The sequence below is a fragment of the Mastigoproctus giganteus genome, chromosome 9 (genome assembly GCF_048544385.1).
Source record: "Mastigoproctus giganteus isolate SK-2022 chromosome 9, ASM4854438v1, whole genome shotgun sequence".
Classification (NCBI taxonomy): Eukaryota; Metazoa; Arthropoda; class Arachnida; order Uropygi; family Thelyphonidae; genus Mastigoproctus; species Mastigoproctus giganteus.
This window is the reverse complement of record NC_143583.1, coordinates 4,860,916-4,878,968: the sequence shown is the minus strand read 5'-3', so window position 1 is coordinate 4,878,968 and position 18,053 is coordinate 4,860,916. Positions and strand designations below refer to the sequence as shown.

General features: G+C 39.5%; 1 protein-coding gene across 1 annotated transcript in view; it reads left to right on the top strand.

Moving 5' to 3' along the window:
* Positions 1-11,443: 11,443 nt before the first annotated feature.
* Positions 11,444-18,053, top strand: part of beta-Man (beta-mannosidase) — a 249,878-nt gene continuing 243,268 nt past the window's right edge. Inside the window, exon 1 of the mRNA XM_090381630.1 lies at positions 11,444-11,831. Within this exon, the coding sequence (XP_090237756.1) occupies positions 11,654-11,831 (178 nt within the window). The 5' untranslated portion in view covers positions 11,444-11,653. The remainder of the gene's footprint in view (positions 11,832-18,053) is intronic.

Genomic DNA, 18,053 nt, shown 5'->3' with positions numbered 1-18,053 from the left:
ATGCCGCTGGAGTGTGGTACCGGAAGGCTACCACGGCCGTCAATAGAAGAAAACTGGACACCACGCAACGGTATATATTACTTATAATAACAAGAGCCTGCAATACTGTAAGCACACACGCCCTCCAGGCCCTGACAGGGACTCTTCCCATAGACATTGAAATAGTCTTCCGCGGCCTAATATATCAACTCTCCAAGGGACGCGAGGCTAACCATCTGAACTTCACTTTGGACCCTGAAACTGACCACAAATTGGAACGCAAACGTCTCCTCACACATCTCAACCAGAGCTGGCAAACCCGCTGGCAGACATCAACCAAAGGTGAAATAACTAAAAAATTTATTCCTGATCTACAACTGGTGTACCCAAACTATCCACCTTGGCTTTCTCCTGGACTACTCGCCACCTACCTGTTGACCGGCCATGGCACCATAAGAGAAAAACTCCATGGATTCGGATTGAGTGACACCCCTCTATGCCACTGCGGACTACGCGAGACATGGGGGCACTTGATGTACGACTGCCCACTGTACGAGGATCTCCGCTGCCGATTTATAACCACCACCCAAATAATGCTAAGAGACCAGGAATATCTGATACTAACTGAAAAAGATACTTATAGTGCCTGCACTCAATATGCGCAAGACCTCTTCACAAGAAGGCGGACTCTCCCGCATCCACCACCACAACAACAACCATGAAATGATATGTGGACCTCCTTCGGACAGGACACAGCCTCACGAGTGACTTTCTATTCAGCTGAATTCCAACCAGCCCAATGAGACCGCTCTGCATATGCCAGCCATAATGGCAATCGGTGCCGGCGCTCTTGCTGGACCCATCTTTCTTTCCCCCTCCCTCGGCGGTAGGGGAGGAGACAAGATTTTTTTTTTTTTTTTTTGCCCTCCTGCCTTCTCCCCTACTCGCCAACCCAGATTTCCTCCTGGTGGGGCATGGGCATGCCCCACTGACTTATAATGGGGTCGCCTCCTCTATCGACCCCATTTCTTCTGTCTTTCTCCCCCCAGTCTTCAGTCTCCTCTCCCTCTCTACCTGCTCGCCAGCGTATATCCCACAGGTCAAAATTTAATAGTTCCAAATTAAGTTCGCTCACATTTCGGTCTTTCAATCTAGCGATCAACCCACGCAAACGTTTTTTTTTTTTTTTTTTTTTTTAAGGTCCTTGCCACTGAAATCTCAGGAAACTAGGTGGCAGGGCCTGCCAGAGTAAATAACTGCAATACTAGTGTACCTGGTCTGCCTCCACGGGGCGAAGTGTGGGCAACGTCGGGCCTCAGCTGGGGTCCGGCGGCTAAATGGCCAGAAGAACAACGGTACACAAAATCACACACCTCAAGATCCATATACTTTTAAATCTCTGGCCTTTACAGTGAACTGTATCACACCACAATGTAAACTACGCGGAGATGGGGGAAACCCCTGGTGCCGTTTGACCCTAAACACACTTTACACTTTACACTATTGGTAACTCTCTAGGAAGCTTCCGGATCAGCTAGTGTATAATCTTGCTACCTCTACTCTGCCAGATAGTGACTGGAGGGAGTCCGAGTAGTGTGTATGCGGGGAGCATTTTGGAGGCCACGTTATGTCAAGGATCTGGGTATATTCTTACCACATGTACGCCATATCCAAAAAATTCATTACTTCATACAGCATGTCCCACCCACTTTTTCTTACTATTGAATACACCATGAATTGTCAAAATAATAGAGCAAGCTTATCTGCAAAAAGATCTAAACCTCCCAAGGACTTCCTAATTCATTTCACAAATATACGTGATCTCAATTCTAATCTCAATGATGTCCATTTCCACTTGCAGTCTTCCAAACCCCATGTACTTTTTCTGACTGAATCTCAGTTATCAGTTGATTCAAATACTGCTCATCTCAGATGTCCAAATTATTTGCTGTATGATTCCTTTCGACTCAAGGGTGGTACTTGTGCATATGTCCAAATTATTTGCTGTATGATTCCTTTCGACTCAAGGGTGGTACTTGTGCATATGTCCGTTCTGATATTCTCTGTCAGAGACTTGGCAATTTGGAATCTCCTGTCTTTGATCTTCTCTGGCTTAAAATCTCTCTACCTCATTGTGTAAAATTCATCTGTTGTCTCTACCGTTCTCCCAACTCCAATAATCACTTGGAGCTCTTTGACTTCCTCTCTTTGCAACTTGACTTTCTCCAGTCCAACTTTCCTAACAGTGAGGTAATTTTCCTTGGTGATTTTAATGTTCACAACTCCAGCTGGCTTCCGTTTTCTAGTCACACCGACCCAGCAGGTCGAGATGCTGAGGCTTTTGCAATTACTAATGACCTAGCACAGATTGTTCATTTACCTACAAGAATACCGGACAACCCTAATCATACAGCCAATACGCTTGATCTTTTTCTCACAAACAACCCTTCTAAGTACAAGGTTGAAGTGAGAGGTCCTTTAGGCACTTCAGATCACAGCTTGGTGATTGTCTCTTCTCCAATGGAACCTTTATCTCATGGCTATTCCCAACTTCGTATTGTTTGGCATTACAAGAATGCAAAATGGGATGACCTGCCAGACTTCTTTTCTTCTTTTCCTTGGTCTGATTACGGTTTCAAAACTTCTGATGTGAACGTTGACTCAGATCGTGTCAGGGAAATTATTCTTGCAGGAATGGAATCCTTTATTCCACACTCCACTTTAAAATCTCGTCCTTTATCTAAACCTTGGTTTTCCAATAGATGTGCTAAGGCTGTCCAAGAGAAGAACGTTGCATATCGTAATTGGCTTGTTTCTAATTCTTCAGTTTCATTTTCTGCCTACACCAAAGCTCGCAACAATTGTAAAGCAGTTATTAATCAGTCCAAACTAGAGTTTGAACACGCTAAGAGTAGAAAACTTGCTTCTTGCCCTAATGGTAGCCGAGCATTCTGGTCTCTTGCCAAAGCTATTGGCCGCAACTTTTGCCCATCTCTGCTCCCACCTCTGTCCAAACCAGATGGTTCTGTTGTCACTTCAGCCAAGGATAAAGCTGACCTGCTAGCATCCCATTTTTCTTCGAGTTCATGTATTAATGATCTTGGTAAAACACCTCCCACCATTCCTAACACGCTCCATTCAATGCCTCCTGTGGTCTTCCGTCAAAAGGATATCAGAAGGATTTTGATGAATCTTGATGCTAAGAAAGTTCCAGGTCCTGAAGGTATTTCTCCACTTGTTCTCAAAACCTGTGCTCCTGAACTTACTCCTATTCTTTGCCGCCTTTTTTCACTTTCTTATTCCAAAGGTGTTTTTCCTTCTGCTTGGAAATTTGCTCATATCCAGCCAGTTCCTAAAAAGGGTGACAAATCCCTCCCATCCAATTATCGTCCCATTGCAATTACTTCTACTCTTTCTAAAGTAATGGAGAAATCAATTAACCGCCAACTCTTAAACTACCTAGAAACCTTCCGTCTGATCAATGATCGCCAGTATGGATTCCGTCAGTGTCGATCCACTGGTGATATTCTGGCTTATGTTACCCATTTATGGACTAATTCAATGGAAAGGTTCGGTGAAACACAAGTAGTTGCTCTTGACATCTCAAAGGCTTTTGATCGTGTTTGGAATAAAGGTCTTCTAAACAAGCTTCCATCTTATGGTTTGCCAACTGTTTTTAGTAATTGGTTATCCAGTTTTCTCTCTGATCGCTCACTGAGGGTGATGGTAGATGGCTCTCTGTCTTCTAACTTGTCCACTAATGCCGGTGTCCCCCAAAGTTCAGTTCTTTCCCCCACTCTTTTCCTCTTGTATATCAATGACCTTTTTCCATTGACTGGAAATCCTATCCGTAGTTTTGCCGATGATAGCACATTGCATTCAACTTTCCATTTTGAGAAACCTTGTCCAGCTCAATCAGCTTCAAGTTCTCGAAAATCTGCTGCCAATTCCTTAAATGCCGATCTTCAGGTAATTCTCCAGTGAGGCAAAGACAACTTAGTTGATTTCAACCCTTCTAAAACTCAATCTTGTCTTATATCTGCCAAAAAGGATTCTTCTGCTCCTATGCTTATCTTTAGTGACACTCCGATTTCTAGGCAAAATGATATATCTCTTTTGGGGATTACCCTGACTTCTAATCTCTCTTGGCACAAGCACATTACAAATATTGCTTCCTCTGCATCTAAAAAACTTGGTTTTCTCTTTCGCTCTCGGCGTTACTTTTCTCCCAAACAGCTGCTCACTCTGTATAAATCGCAAATCCGCCCTGCCATGGAATATTGTTCCCACATCTGGGGTGGTGCCCCCAAAACCTCTCTCAAGCTTCTTGATTCCATTCAGAAGAGGGCAGTTAGGTTAATTAATGATTCATCTCTAACAGAGTCTCTCCACTCGCTTTCTCATAGACGCACTGTTTCTGCTGCATGCCTCTTCTACAGATACTTCCATGGGCACTGTTCTTCTGAATTGGCTTCTATAATTCCCGCTCTCTCTTTCAAAACAGTCCGAACACGTGCCGCCACCAGCCAACATCCATTTACTGTCCAACTTCAAACCCACAGAACCAACTTTTCATCTTCCTCATTTATTCATTGAACTGCCGTTTTGTGGAACAACCTTCCTTCATACGTATTTCCTGAAAATTACAATCTACAGAAGTTCAAGTCCAATATCAAAAAATATCTTCTTTCGTCTTCTCAACCTGCAACCCAAGCACGGTACTAAGTACTATAGGTTATAACACCTCTCGTGCTTGGGGTTCTCATAAAAAAAAAATAAATAAATAAATAAATGTGGCTGCGATTGTACTCATTTCGTTTAAGGTAATTTATCGGAATCCATAGAACCAGGAAATGTTTAATGAAATGTGAAAAAAAAAAAAAAAAAACTGGGTAAAGATTCAATATCGGGTACGGCCACCAAAAATGGCGGCGAGGAGAGGAAGGGGAAAAGCAGTGATTGACGGGTTGTGACTCCACCCCACTCACTGCGTTCCCCCTCCTCTCCTCGACTGGCGGATGCGAAGTGACACGCAGATGGCACGTAGCACAGCAACGAATGTGGCGGCTGAAAACAAAGAATAAACCCGATAATCAGAAAAATACCAAAACACACGTTTCTACGGTTTCGCGAAATGTCACGTGACATTTGAATAAGTCTGATTGAGCTAAAAAGAAGATGAAAAAGGAAAGGGGAAAAGGTAATTTAAACCGAAATTTCGCTAAAAGGAAAGGCAAATAAACTGAACAATTTAAAAAACTAACCCTTTTCTCGACCGCAGGTAATACAGCACAACGTAAAATTCGACCGGGAATTGCAAAAAAGACTATTTCACAAACATTAACCACGAAGAAACACCACGAAATTGAAAATTGCGCAATAAAAATAGGTTAAACACAGAACAAAAAAATTAGAATACATACCTAAAACAAAGGAATACGGCAGAAGCACTTAGGAATTACTAATCAGTGATTAGTAATGAGAATGCTCAGAAGAGGAGGAAAGTGGCCATGTCACTTTCATCAGTCGACATTTAAAAATTAATTTAATTTTTTTTTCTGGGGGCTCTGCCCCCAGACCCCCGTTTCAGCAGATTTTCGGGTCGCTCTCACGCTACTTTTATTTTTTATTGCACATTGAAATTCGATAAGTGATTTTTTTAATTACGAATGTAATTAAGAATGTAATTAGGAATTACTAATCAGCCAATGAGACGGCTCAGAAGAGGAGGAAAGTGGCTACGTCACTTTCCTCAGTCGACATTTCGAAATTACTTTATTTTTCATTTCGAAATTACTTTATTAGTCGACATTTCGAAATTACTTTATTTTTCAGAAAAAAAAAATTAATTTAATTTTTTTTTTCCCCAGACCCCCGGATTTTTTAACTTTACCTTTAATTTACGAATGAAATTAAGACCGATTATTATACCGCACATCAAAACACTATTAACACGTGCGGCACAAGATGACACGGCGCCTCCGTAGCCAGGTGGGAAGGAGCAACAGTGCGTAGCACACGCTTCTTGATTAGACCAGGGTTCGAGCCCGTCACCACCAAATACGGAAAGGTCAGGGAATGACCACCGCATATTCCCGGAGTAATGTGGCCTTAGTTGCTAATGCTCCTAAAAACGAAAACAAACAAACAAACAAGATGACACACACAACTAACACGGCACGGCACAAGGTGACACGCACTGCGTGTCAGTTGTGATCGTCTGACGTCATTGACTCCGCCAACTGGGTGGAGCCGGCTGCCTTCTTACACCTCGTTCTCATTGGCTGTACCTGATACTGAATATTGACCAAAAACTGAATAGCTAATTAATAACGTGGTTGCTACTTTCTTTTGAGTTCTGGTGTTCGTTGAACGTAGCAATTTTGTTTAACATAGCTTTTTTTTTTACTATTATAATTATATGTTACTACTCTGTGGTTGAAATATTCACAGCTCACCAATGGTGTTATGAAAACTCTCGACTGATACAAGAAAAAAGATGCTGCCTAAAAGAACTAAATGATGCATTATGCACCTAAAAATGGTTAAATGCTACCGAAAACACTGCGGAAGTCATATCACAAAATAACAAAATAAAAATATTTACATAAAAAAAAACAGTACCATTACTGCTCGTGTTACAAAAGGGAATATGATCGTTTAGTGGGTTGGATGATTCGTACGCTTTTCGAAATACAGTACTCGGCCGCCGTAACCAGTGTTGCTATCTCTTAATTAATAATATTTTCCACTAGCCGCATGCTCAAAATTCGCTATTTTTAACACTTAACCCGCCAAATTTTTAAAATTTTCATTTGTTTGTACTTTGTAGGGATTAAAAACAAACAAACAAATAGTTATTTATTTTCTGTTTTTAATATAAAATCAATATCTAAAATTCTAAATTAATTTCGAAATTCAATACCTCCTCATCATATGCTTCTTGTGTACCTATTTTGCGAAGCATTTCTTCAGGTAAAACATAATTTTTACAACACTTTTCAACTCTTTTGAGCCCCTATCGTACTGATAAGATTGCATTAACCATGCCAACACTCATTTTGTTGCGTGTTTTGTTTTTTACTAGAGTTAAGTTGCTGAATATTCTTTCTACATCTGCGTTGGATAATGGCAAAATTAAAATACCCAATGCAAATTGGCTAATTTCTTTAAATGATTTTCACCGCTTGCATCTCGATATTTCGAAACTTCTGACCAAAACTTCATTGTATTGTTGATGTTTTCCCATTTAACGAGAGTAATGTTTATATACTGTTGCTCAATTTTTTCTTCAGACAATTTTAAGTTTTTGTAATAAATTTAACACAAAATTTTGCTTTAATATATTGTTAACTGAGATTAATGATATTTTTATTAATTCTTTTATGTTGTCCAGAAGGCGTTGTTTTAATTGTTGATACAAATTAATCAAGAAATTACGGCATTCCAGGTAAATTAATGGAGGCACTGGTTAAAGAAGCACTGCAGGATCATCTAGACAAGAATTCAGTTGTAGCTCAGACACAGCATGGTTTTGTTAAGGGCAGGTCTTGCCTGACCAATTTGATTGGATACTATGATGTAGTCACAAAAGAACTGGATGCAGGGAATAACTTTGATATTATATATTTGGATCTTAGAAAGGCTTTTGATACTGTTGCACATGGAAGACTGCTGCACAAATTGGAGCAGTGTGGCATTGGAGGCAAATTGCTGCTATGGATAAGGGGATGGTTGAGTGGCAGAAGACAGAGAGTGGTAATCAATGGACACTGCTCAACGTGGACTAATGTTATTAGTGGAGTTCCTCAAGGTTCAGCGTTGGGTCCGTTGTTGTTTTCGGTGTTTATGAATGATATTGATGATGGGATATCAAGTTTAATGTCCAAGTTTGCAGATGATACAAAGGTTGGCAGGGTCGTTAAGGACACTACTGATGCTATGCTGCTGCAACAGGATCTGGAAAGGTTGAACAGATGGGCCGAGAGGTGGCAAATGAAGTTTAACATTGAAAAATGTAAAGTACTACATATGGGAAACAGTAACCCCAGAGCAACGTATCAACTCTGCGGTACTACACTGACAGTGGTGGAGAATGAAAAGGACCTGGGGGTAATTGTGCAGGCAGATATGAAGTTCTCTGAGCAGTGCAGACGAGCTGCAAGAGTAGCTCATGGTGTCTTGTCAATGATATACAGGAATTTTTCTAGCAGGGATAAGGAGGTGATTATTCCCTTGTATAAGGCAATGGTTAGGCCACATCTTGAGTACTGTATACAGGTCTGGAGGCCTCATTTCAAGAAGGATGTAGAACTGCTGGAACGGGTACAGAGAAGGGCAACAAGATTAGTGAATGGAACAAAGGGTTGCTCTTACGAAGAAAGGCTTAAGTTTTGCAAATTACAGAGTCTGGAGACTAGGCACCGGCGAGGTGATCTGATAGAGGTGTATAAGGCTTTGAATGGTTTGAGCATGCTCAATGCCAATGGGATTCTTCATCTTGCTCAGAATAATCACCTCAGAGGGCATAAATTCAAATTGAGGAAGGACGGATGTCGGATAGATGTGCGGAAATTTGCCTTTGGCCAGCGGGTGGTTGGTTGGTTGGTGGAACCGACTTCCATCACTTGTTGTTGAAGTTGATAGCCTGAACAAATTTAAAGCTCAACTGGACAGGTATTTCGAACGAACAGAGGGGTGAAATGGGAGTGGGGTTTTTTTTTTTTGGCTGATGCTGAATAAGCTTGCTTTCTTGCATCATATGCCTCTACTAATGCTAATGCTAATGCTAATTTCATCTGTTGTTGTGATAAGTTTATTCATTATTAATTCATTTATTTTTCTTTCAAATTTGTAACCTAAATATGGCTTAGGGTCTAAATAATTATTAATGTCCTCTTCTAGCCTTTCAATATGTGTATTTGGTAAAAAAAAAATATTGGCAATCATCGACAAAAGAATGTTTAAATCATGTAGTAATAATGTAGGATCAGCAGTATTTGATTGAAAAGATTTGTTTACTCTTTGTACTTCAGATAAGATAGGTTTTAAAAATAAAAGATATGCTAAATTACCTTCATCTCTGAACATTGAATAAAGAAGTTCTGCAGTATAAGATTTGTCAGTGAAACGAGTTATTTCAAAATGGGCTTTAATTCAATATACTTTTCTAAAATTCTTGTTATAGCAACTTCAATGGATAACCACCTTGTTTGACACGAATGAACTATATTTTTCGGATCTGCACCATCGTTTATGGCATTGTATAAATATTTGAATTGATTTTGTCGGTTAGTGGATTTACTAAACCAATTATAAGTTTCAGCGATCATAAATTCTAGACTTCGAGGGAATGTTTCGCGTGTTGCATGAGATATTGCTAATTGCAAAGAATGACATACGCATTTAATTAATATCAAATTCGTTACATCGGACTTCAAATGTGTATAAACGCTGTTATTAACTCCAATCATAACGCTAGCATTATCTGTCCCAATGCCCACAAGATTATTTAAAGGAAGTTTAAAATTTTCCATCGTTATTTTAATTGAATTTGGAATATTTTCAGCGTTACATTGATCTAATTCTACAAGAGCTAAGAATGTAGAAAGTCTTTTATCGAATTGCTCATCATAATACACAATTGCAATACCTAATAGTTTTGTTACACTAATATCGTTTGATTCATCTAGTAACAAACTATAATCTGAAAAGCCATTGAGCACTGACTTCAATTAATCTTTCTGAAAGTGGGGGTGTAGGATATATTTTATAACGCCGCTGCATTTTGTTCGATGAATTTTTAAAGTTTTGGCTGTTTGATCTTGGAATGCATTCTTACATAACTCACCAAGGTGGTCTATTGCCAGTATTGACGAGTGAGCACAAACAAACAAGCAAACTTAACTTTGCTTCAGCTTCCACTGTTTATAAATTCTTGGTGGGAAAATTTAATTTAGATTGGTTGTGGATCTACTAGGCGAAAATGGTTCTGCTGACTTAATGTTTGAAAGTTTTTAAATGACTTTTAATGTCCGAAATTTTGGCAGTAAAATCTGACTTGCAATATTTACATCTTGCTCGAGTTGGATGTTCTGGAATCTCTACTAACCAGTGTTTGAATTGTGGAAAAGCTAACCATTCCTTCCGAAAATTTTGGGTATATTTCGTTTTGTTTTTGTCCGCCATCCCTAGAAAAAATTTTTTATCTATATTTTAATAGTAGCCCGGATAAAAATTATTATTATTACTATTTTAAAGTCATATTAGATATACAAAATTCTTTGAAAATTATGATAAAAACAGTAAAGAATTATATATTCTTTATAATATTCTTAAATATCTTACTTTAGTTTTCGAACAACATATTATTTAAATTTAATGAATATATTTTTAAGTAGTATTAAAACTCACCTGTGAATAGTTATTAGAAGCATCGAACTTAGTTATTAGCACAGAGTACTAAGATATTATTACTCTGTGGTTATTAGAAATAATTATTACTTATAACTCTTATTACTTAATGCTCTGTGGTCATGAGAAATAATTATTACTTATTACTCTTATTACTTATTGCTCTGTGCTTATTAGAAACGTTGAAAGATAAGTTATGTCTGTAATTCGGATCGCATTTCTTGTAACCCAATCAAATACGACGAAGAAAAATTGTCCAATGTCATTCCTTCGCGGTTGCAAAAAAAAAGGCGTCATTAGAATTTTTCCCACATTTTTAGATTTGATTCAACAATTTAAAGCTATGACCCAACGGTAAGGTCGTTTGACCGCGAGCGTAACTACGTATTGAAATTGTTGGGGTTCTCCTCAGGGAAATTCCAGAATACAGTAATATAAAACCGATCTTTTGCCTTATAAAAAAAAAAAAAACTATGAAATAAGATATCCCTACTATGTTTACGATGTATATCAATAACACATTTCCATTATGAAATATTTATATTGTTAATTAAATAATTAATTGAACAATTAATTTAATATTTGTTAAATAAATATTTCTTAATTTAAATGTTACATTGCCAAAATATAGAAAATGTTAAACATATTTTAAAATTTTACATTTATACTCTTTCCGCTAAAAAATCCGCTATCCGCTATTACATATTTTAATCCGCCAAACCTGAAGCAATTCCACTAAATCTAGCGGGAAAACCGGTAAAATGGCAACACTACCGTAACCGAGTGGTCATGGGCGCCTGTGCATAAGTACACGGGCCTTGAGTGACCGGGGTTAAAGCCTGACTGCTGAATACGGTGCTGTTTCTTGTATTCTGTCTATCTTATGAACTCCTCTGACAGTTTGGTCGTCCCGGAGTATAAACAGAAAATTTATTTTTATTTTATTTTATTTTTTTTACTGTAGTCGGCACAGAGTAGTACTCTGTGGTAGTCGGTATGCATTTTATTTAGCACAACGATTCGTTAATTAAAAGTAGTGACGCCGAGATCGGCATAACAGGAAAAGTTTGCACGCATGGAGAATGAGTTCAAAAGGGGGACTCTTTAACAGCATTATCGAGGCTGGGTTATCAATTCTCACGAAAATGCTCACGTGATTTCTAAAATAGTATGTATGTCAGTTGTTTTGCTCCGGTTAACTTCACAACGTTGTGAGTCGAGTACAGTTGTCTAGGTCAAGGTTTAATTCAGAAGCACTGCAATGGCTCGTCGTAGCGTTACTTGCTTGTTGTCCAGAATCGTATATTCCATTTTATCACTTAATTTCTGTTTCTTGCAGTATACAAATGGAAGCGCAACTAATAATTTTTTTAACTTAACAAGATCCGCCCCTTTCATTTCACTAAACGGGTTATGGATAGCCGAGAACAAAAATGGAAGTAAGTTTGTTTTTATTTACTCGTTTTGTAATGGGTTAAAATATTACGTTTATAAAGCGCAACATTTAGCGTATTCGGGTGACGTCATCAGCCAAACGAAATGTTTACTGCGCATCTCGCTTGCCGAAAATGTGCCCATTACGTCTCGCTGCGCGCTTGGTATTACTCTGTGGTCCGCGCCGTACACGTGCATCAGGTTCATGAAAGAGGATTGATCATAACCGACACTCGAAGGTTATATACATATCTTACTACTTTGTGCCAGTAAGATATGTAACTATGTATTATTATATAAATTTAATAATTTATATAATAATAATTAGCATTTAACAACCATTTGCAATTAATTAAACCAACTTAACCATTAATTCTGCTAAGACTCTTGGTATCGTCTGCAAGTTTGCAGACGATACCAAGGTTGGCAGGGTTGTTAAGGGTTGACACTACTGATACTATGCTGCTGCAACAGGATCTGGAAAGGTTGAGCAGATGGGCTGAGAGGTGGCAAATGAAGTTTAACATTGACAAATGTAAAGTACTACATATGGGAAACAGTAACCCCAGATCAACATATCAACTCTGTGGTACTACGCTGACAGTGGTGGAGAATGAAAAGGACCTGGGGGTAATTGTGCAGGCAGATATGAAGTTCTCTGAGCAGTGCAGACGAGCTGCAAGAGTAGCTCATGGTGTCTTGTCAATGATATACAGGAATTTTTCTAGCAGGGACAGGGATGTGATTATTCCCTTGTATAAGGCATTGGTCAGGCCACACCTTGAGTACTGTATACAGGTCTGGAGGCCTCATTTCAAGAAGGATGTAGAGCTGCTGGAACGAGTACAGAGAAGCGCAACAAGATTAGTGAATGGAACAAAGGGTTGTTCTTACGAAGAAAGGCTTAAGTTTTGCAAATTACAGAGCCTGGAGATGGCATCGGCGAGGTCATCTGATAGAGGTGTATAAGGCTTTGAACGGCTTGAGCATGCTCAATGCCGATGGGATTCTTCCTCTTGCTCAGAATAATCACCTGAGAGGGCATAAATTCAAATTGAGGAAGGACGGATGTCGGATAGATGTGCGGAAATTTGCCTTTAGCCAGCAGGCAGTTGGTTTGTGGAATAGACTCCCATCGCTTGTTGTTGAAGTTGATAGTCTAAACAAATTTAAGGCTCAGCTGGACAGGTATTTCGAACGAACGGAGGGGTGAAATGGGAGTAGTGGTTGGTTTTTTTTTTTTTTTTTTTTGGCTGATGCTGAATAAGCTTGCTTTCTTGCATCATATGCCTCTACTAATGCTAATTCATTAACCACATATTCTGTGTTTTTTCATCTCCAAATTTTGTAAATAAGTTCATGTAAACATGCTTGTAAATACTATAATGTAACCACACCCTCTAGCCGCTGCTGTCTATGGGTGTCTCGAAAGAGAAATAAAAGAGATAATAATAATAACTACTGTGTATTCTACCCTATCCTCCTTACTTTCCACCCAGCGAGTCTGGAACTCTCACAGGGTTACAGTCTCACTGAGACTTATGCGCACGTAAGTCTGAGACGCACAGACTTACGTTCCTTCAGATAGGTCTTTTCGTGTGGAAGTAGGCGAAACTTTGATTAAATCGTCACAGCCGCCCTGTAACTTCCTCGTCCGAGTCACTTGGAAAAAATATGCTATTTTCAGCTATCTAAGAAATGAGGTACATGCGAAGGTCCCATGTTTTGCTTACGATTTACGACTACCATATCATTACTATTTACTATATTTTTTGATTAATCCGCGAGGATTAATAATCGGCAAAAATATGTTGTGTAATAAATGATTATTATGTAAATGCATATTAATTACGTATTAGCATTAGCATTAGTAGAGGCATATGATGCAAGAAAGCAAGCTTATTCAGCATCAGCCAAAAAAAAAAAAAAAAAAAACCCCTCTCCCATTTCACCCCTCCGTTCGTTCGAAATACCTGTCCAATTGAGCTTTAAATTTGTTTAGGCTATCAACTTCAACAACAAGTGATGGAAGTCGGTTCCACCAACCAACCACCTGCTGGCCAAAGGCAAATTTCCGCACATCTATCCGACATCCGTCCTTCCTCAATTTGAATTTATGCCCTCTGAGGTGATCATTCTGAGAAAGATGAAGAATCCCATTGGCATTGAGCATGCTCAAACCATTCAAAGCCTTATACACCTCTATCAGATCACCTCGCCGGTGCCTAGTCTCCAGACTCTGTAATTTGCAAAACTTAAGCCTTTCTTCTTAAGAGCAACCCTTTGTTCCATTTACTAATCTTGTTGCCCTTCTCTGTACCCGTTCCAGCAGCTCTACATCCTTCTTGAAATGAGGCCTCCAGACCTGTATACAGTACTCAAGATGTGGCCTAACCATTGCCTTATACAAGGGAATAATCACCTCCTTATCCCTGCTAGAAAAATTCCTGTATATCATTGACAAGACACCATGAGCTACTCTTGCAGCTCGTCTGCACTGCTCAGAGAACTTCATATCTGCCTGCACAATTACCCCCAGGTCCTTTTCATTCTCCACCACTGTCAGTGTAGTACCGCAGAGTTGATACATTGCTCTGGGGTTACTGTTACCATATGTAGTACTTTACATTTGTCAATGTTAAACTTCATTTGCCACCTCTCAACCCATCTGTTCAACCTTTCCAGATCCTGTTGCAGCAGCATAGCGTCAGTAGTGTCCTTAACGACCCTGCCAACCTTTGTATCATCTGCAAACTTAGACATTAAACTTGATATCCCATCATCAATATCATTCATAAACACCGAAAACAACAATGGACCCAACACTGAACCTTGAGGAACTCCACTAATAACATTAGTCCATGTTGAGCAGTGTCCATTGATTACCACTCTCTGTCTTCTGCCACTCAACCATCCCCTTATCCATAGCAGCAATTTGCCTCCAATGCCACACTGCTCCAATTTGTGCAGCAGTCTTCCATGTGCAACAGTATCAAAAGCCTTTCTAAGATCCAAATATATAATATCAAAGTTATTCCCTGCATCCAGTTCTTTTGTGACTACATCATAGTATCCAATCAAATTGGTCAGGCAAGACCTGCCCTTAACAAAACCATGCTGCGTCTGAGCTATAACTGAATTCTTGTCTAGATGATCCTGCAGTGCTTCTTTAACCAGTGCCTCCATTAATTTACCTGGAACAGAAGTTAAACTAACAGATCTATAATTACTTGTGTCAGCCTTTGATCCTCCTTTGTGAATTGGGGTTACATTTGCACATCTCCAGTCTATGGGTACCTCCCCTGAGTCCAAAGAAGCTCTCATAATTATGGCTAGGGGTTTGCATACTTCCTTTGCTGCCTCCTCTAATATAACTGGATAGATCCCATCCACCCCAGGTGCCTTTTTTATGTTTATCCTCAACAATCTCTCCTCCACTTTCCTCTCAGTTATTACAAAATCATCCAGCTCACTGCCAATGTTTACTTTACCTACATCATTCTCCTTCCTGAATAACTCCTCATGTGTGAATGTAGATGCAAAATACTCGTTTAGATTGTTAGCCACCTGAGCAGGATCCTCAACTGTTGAACCATCAATATCCAGTGGACCAATCTGATTCATCCCTTTCCTTCTCGAGTTCAAGTATGTAAAGAACTCCTTTCTGTTTTTCTTTGCATCCTTTGCCAAGGATTTTTCGTAGTCTGCCTTAGCCTGCCTAATCTCCTTTGAGACTTGGTTACAGACCAACTTATATCTATCATAGGCTTCCATGTCACCCATTAATTTGTATGTATCCCATGCATTTTTCTTCTCTGCCACATGTCTCATTAGTCCATCTGACAACCATTTAGGCCTAAACCTTGAACAATATTTCTTAGTTGGTATGTAAAGCCTGGTAGCCACCAAGATTAGTTCCTTGAATGCTTCCCATTTTGAGTTTGCTGTTGGTAACATCATCAGTTGGTCCCACTGTATAGAATTTAAATACTGTCTCAGACCATCATAGTCGCCTTTACGAAAACAAAAACCCTTCCCTTTACCTCTGATGGTAGTTACCTCCTTGAGTAAATCCCACTTCAACACACTGTGATCACTGCCACCTAGTGGTTCATTTATCTGCAGGTTCTTAATGCATGAAGAATCACTACTGATAATCAGATCAAGAGTATTGCTCCCTCTTGTTGCCTCACGAACATGCTGATGTAGAAAACAATCATCCAATAAATCCACAAAAGCCTTGCTAGTGTGCGAGTGACCAACCCACAAATTCCAGTCAATATCTGGGAAATTAAAATCCCCCATTATAAGACTCTCTGATTTACTGGCCCACTCTATTTCCCTGTACAATATATTATTATACTCATCAGAGTCATTAGGCCTATAGCACACTCCTACTCTCAATTTTGATTTCCCTATGCTTATGTCACACCAAACTGACTCGACACTGCCCTGTCCATCGATGTCAACTGGCTTCACTTCCTTTGACTTTATGTGTTTCTTAATTAATAGCATAACCCCTCCTCCCCTCCTGTCCTGTCTATCCTTTCTATATACATTGTATTCCCCAAATTCCAGTTCCGCATTACTTATATCTGTGTGACACCACGTCTCTGATATCCCAACAATATCTACCTTTGATGTTTTGAGCAATACCTCAAATTCATCAAATTTATTTACCAAACTCCTAGCATTGGTGTACACGCAGGTATACATGCACCTGTTTCTATTCTTAGCTACCCTAACACAACCCATGTGTTTACTTGTAACGCAATGACTACCAGCAGTCTCTGAAATATCCTGCATCTTGTTTTTCAGACTTCTGCTCATTTGAATAGAAGCAGTGCAAGAATCACTTCCACCTCTGCCAGTGGCTACTGTTAATCTATTAGTCCTTGTATCCCCCCCAAGTAGCAGTTTTCCGACCCACCTAACACTGCCTCGACAGCATCAGCAAAAATTCTTGCACCCTTTCTATTTAAGTGTATCCCATCCCTGTAGAAGCAATCTCTCCTGTTAACAAGTACAGTCCAGGCTGAAAAAAAATTCTACCCCTTGAGCCTTGCACAATCCCTCCAGGGCCGAATTGATCGACAAGGCTCTCATCATATACTCCCTCCTATCGTGTCTGGGCAGAATTGCAGACACTTTCAAGTTCAACCCTAATTCACGGCTTTTTTTCAACAGTGACCTGTACTTGCTAAGTAATTCCGCCGGTCTTCTACTCTTAATATCATTAGTGCCAACGTGTAGAACGTGTATTCCTGTTGTATCCGTTTTATAACACTTTTTTTTTTTCAGACCAATCATAGACATTATTTTTATTTAATCTTTGAAATTAAATGTTACTCTGATGCCTAACCATGTCGAAATGGAACACTTCTATAATTCATCTCTCATTTCTCATAAAATTCCCTGCACTTTCGACCATGAAGAGCGAATTGCTAAATATTGTACCTGATACATCTGTGCGTATGTCTAGCACTAAAATTTATTTATCCCACTCTTATTTGTAATAATCTACCATCAGTTTCGAAATTTAAGTATCTGGGATCAAACGTTGAGAGGGATGGAGGACTGAGTGCAGAAATACATCATAGAGTGCAATGTGGATGGTTGAACTGGACAAAGATGAGTGGGGTGCTGTGTGATAAGAAAGTAAATTGTAAAATGAAGGGAAGAGCGTATAAAACTGGTTAGACCTGCATTGATGTACGGTGCTGAGACATGAGCGATTACAAGGGCCCAGGAGAAAATGATGGAAGTGGCGGAGATAAGGATGCTAAGATGGATGTGTGGTGTGACGAGGAAGGACAGGATAAGAAACAACTACATCAGAGGTACGGTTAAGGTGGGGCCTCTGAGTAAAAAAATGCAGGAATCTAGGTTGAGGTGACTTGGGGAAGAGGTGCGAAAAGTTGGAGGTGATAGAGAAGAGGAAGAGGGGGAGACCTAAGCTGAGATGGAAGGACAAGGTGGCAGAGAATTTAAAAGAGAGAGGATGGAGGAGAGAGGAAGCCCAGGATAGGGAGGAATGGAGGAAAAGAATTAAGGACAGAAATGCTGACCCCATATAAACGTGGAAAGAAGGCGAAGATAAAGAAGAAGAAGTATTTACATATACAATAACAATGTTTTATATGAAATTGCTACTGGGGATAAATGAGTGGTTAATATGAGAAGAGGTAGTGGTTATCAAAAGAATCTGCTCTTCTTTAACTACTGTT